The 3,559-nt window shown below is 55.7% G+C and overlaps 1 protein-coding gene across 1 annotated transcript; it reads right to left on the bottom strand.

Moving 5' to 3' along the window:
* Positions 1–1,062: 1,062 nt before the first annotated feature.
* SPRG_16220 (hypothetical protein) lies at positions 1,063–1,245 on the bottom strand (the record flags this gene model as incomplete). The annotated part of the gene is made up of 1 exon (XM_012355508.1): positions 1,063–1,245. A coding segment is annotated over one exon (183 nt), but the record flags the coding sequence as incomplete, so codon positions are not given.
* Between the last annotated feature and the right edge of the window lie 2,314 nt (positions 1,246–3,559).

The raw sequence follows: 3,559 nt of genomic DNA, 5'->3' as shown, positions 1-3,559 counted from the left end.
CAGTGGCGAGCCTGTAAAGCACTCGACACACAGATGCACTGGAAATACCTTGTAGGGCAGCTGGACATCCCACGTATGACTGCAGTGCCGGCATGCATACTACGCAACCAGCAGCGTTGACCTCTGTGTCATGATAGAGAGCGCTACCTCGCCGCAGGCGTGGCAGTGGCGTCGCTGGGACCGCCACAGCGACAGTCGATGGTCACACACACCGCACGCCAGCGGCGCGCTCGCTCGTGGACTCGTTATTGGTTGAAAGACGCGGGTGTCAATCTTGGCGGCCCAGCGTTGAAGGCAAAAATGCTCTTCCAAATGCAGCATCTAAACGCACGCCATAATCGTGTCTTCATGTCCAGATGGTCTCGTACCTGCTGGACGTGGCGGATGTTGCATTTGAGGTTGAGAAAGGCCGGCATCTTGCCGTTCGGCTTGGTGACGTAGACGAGGTAATAGTCCCAGACATTGGCCGTCGCCGACTCGACAAACACGTGGCCCGACTAACTAGCATTAGCCACCACAAATCAATTATCCATTCAGTACACGTACGCGGAGTATCGACGCGCGTGTGAGGTGGTGGGACGCGTCAAGCGACGGACAATACGACAGCTCGATGGAGTGCAAGGTGCGCACGATACACCGCCGGCCCTCGCCCGTGAAGGGATCGTCGACCACGACTTCTTTCATGGCCTACATCATGAAAAATATCGTGTCGTCCATACTAAAGTGCTCATATTTACCTCGAGAAAGCACGCGTCACGGTTCGTCAACATCGCTGGCAACTCGATCGCCGCCCAATGCACGCCCGCGTACACAAGGTCGCTTCCTTGCTCGACAAGAGTGTACAGCGCACACCGATCCAGTGTGGACAAGGCAAGGACGTTGCTGTACGTGCGGAGTTGCTTGGGCGACGTTAGATCGAAAAATGAGACGAGGTCGTCTCGGGTCGCCTCGACCTGCGTGACACCGGTGGTGCCAACAACAGCTGGCTCGACAACGTCAGGTCCATGGTAGATCTAGAGACACCATATTCTATTACATAAGCTGGGAAAAAGATGTCAGTACCGTGGCGTAGCGCTGGGTGCGCGGGTGCCGGAGCACGCGTGCCGGCGTCGTCGCGGCCATCGACAGTGCATTGCGAAGCGTGTCGTCACAGGCTGTGGACGCGGTAGCGAGGAGGTCGTCGACTTCGACCGGTGACAAGGGCGGGCAGCGAAAGTACCCTCGTGGTAGTGGCAACGAGGACATGGTTGTTGTGCCACAGGAAGATATCAAAACTGTGTCTTCAACCCGTCTGGACGCGGGGATCAGACAATGCTAAAAACACGCAGTTTTGGTCGCGTGGACTTTAAAAATCATGCCACGCTCGATTACGATGGGACGCGCATCGGCAATGTATAGTGTACTACAAGAATAAAACCCGGCATAGACAAGAGCTCCTCTGGGCGACGTCGGCAAGGAGTTGAATTTTTGCTCTTTAGTTTTATATTGATCTATTTTCCCGACGGTGTGGAGACGACAGGCGCACTGGGCTGTCTTGTGTCTGCTTGCACCGACGACAACCACTGACGCCGGTTGCGCCCAGAAAACTCATGGTCGAATAGAGCTATGTACAGAGGAGGGCTTTGCGATAAACCGATTTTTACCGATGTGTCGGTATCGCAGGAGCGACAAACGCGCGACCATGTATCCGTGTTTGAACCTAATACCGACATCATAAAACTGCATTCACTGCATACAGCCCTGCACGTCTCTACGACAACCAGGTCAGCCCGTTGTCGCGACACAACCCTGTCGCCGCGTTGATGTTGGGTGATTTTAACCTTGGCCATGGCCGCCAAAATTCGAAAGCCCATCTCCGACTCGCACGAGATACTAGAGGCAAACTACATGATATCGACAGTAGACAGCGGTAGCCAACGCATCGACGTCCGCTATTATTGGCAACTGCGACTTGCTCCGATGATATCGAGGAATTCGCGGATTCAAACGCCCCGTAATATGCCAATATGACGCGGCTCTATAGTGCTCCATTCCCATGACACGCCCAGCGTCAGCGTCCTTGAGGGTGCGAATCTTGTGTTGTCATCGTCTTGTCCATTGACGATGGCTTATGCTGGTAGCGACGTGTGACTGTTTACCAGTCGACCGTGCAGAGACTACTAACCTCTAGGGTGCTTCGAAACAAGTCCAGTGTGCATCAATCTATCTAAACACGGATACCACACACGCCAGGCTGATGGTAGCTTGGCTTGCCAAAGTTAAAGTCGCCACCCAGCGGTTTTGGCCAAGGTTTCGCGCGTGCATCGTACAGTGTATCGCGCTGGAGCATCGAAACCGGAGGAATGACGCCTACTTGATACACTGATAGTTGCAGTACATGCGGCTTAAAAGCTGCGTACTACACCAATAGTATATGCCACGTTGGTATGACTAAGGTTTCGAATGCATGCACCCGACTAGAGTCAACCACTCTGCCAACGGAGCTATACCGGTACTCGGCCGTTCGACTGGCCATCCATTGGTACAGACTATAAAGCAGTCGATGGTTTGTGGACCGTCAGATCAGAGGGACTTCTTCCAAGCCTGTGTATGGACGCAAGGATTGCGCTTACCGTCGACAAGTCCATGGACATGTAAATACTAGTAGAGTTTACAGTTAAAGTGGTCCGACCCCTAAACCTAGAGCCTTGATACCAGCCAAGGCATCGACGAAGCCAGGGCGGTCGGCGACCGGCGAGCGCGGAGCTCGAGGTGGCGGCTTACGCTTCTTCTGGGGTTCAAATGGCTAGAGTCTCTAGCCACTTGACCACAGAGAAAGGCTACGCGAGACCCTTCTCTAGCCTGGAGTAGCGCCGCCGTCACGGCGTGTGCGGAGCGTAGCCCAAGTTGGATTGACAAAGCTATCGATGTATACGAAAATCATGTTACATTCGTAGTGCCTCCAAATACTTTCGTCTTCCTACACTTACGGCGTGCCGGCAGCGCGACCGGCCTTGAGGTTGGCCGCGTACCAGAGCAGCTCGGGGAAGAAACCCTTGCTCACGGCTACCAACGAGTCGGCGCCCGCCGCGCCGTCCGTGACCGAGCCGTCTTCGTTGAGAAGCGCGTGGATGGCCGGGAACGGAAGGATCTTGGGGATCGTGATCAAGCCGAGCTCGCCGAGGTACGGGCGCAGCTGGATGGCCGCGCGGACACCGCCGTACGGGCCCATCGTGTAGGACGCGATACCGGCGACCTTGTAGTAAAACTCGTTGTGGTAAAAGTAGTTGAGGAGCGACGAAATGACGGGCGAGAACGTGTGGTTGTACTCGGGCGTCACGACGACGAACGCGTCGCTTTCCGTAAACTTGGCGTGGAGCTCGACAAGCGCCGGCGACCGGTCGGCTTCCGGGATATAGTCGAAGCGCGTGCCAAAGAGCGGCACGTCGAGCGCGACGGGGTCGATGAGGTGCACCTTGGCGCCGAGGGCTTCAAGCTGGGCCTGGACATAGCTGCCAGCGCGGACGCCTTGGCGACCGGGGCGAACCGAGCCGAGGATGACAGAGACAGTGATGGCCAT

Source organism: Saprolegnia parasitica (assembly GCF_000151545.1).
Source record: "Saprolegnia parasitica CBS 223.65 unplaced genomic scaffold supercont2.254, whole genome shotgun sequence".
NCBI lineage: Eukaryota > Oomycota > Saprolegniomycetes > Saprolegniales > Saprolegniaceae > Saprolegnia > Saprolegnia parasitica.
This window is presented reverse-complemented; position numbering and strand designations above follow the sequence as displayed.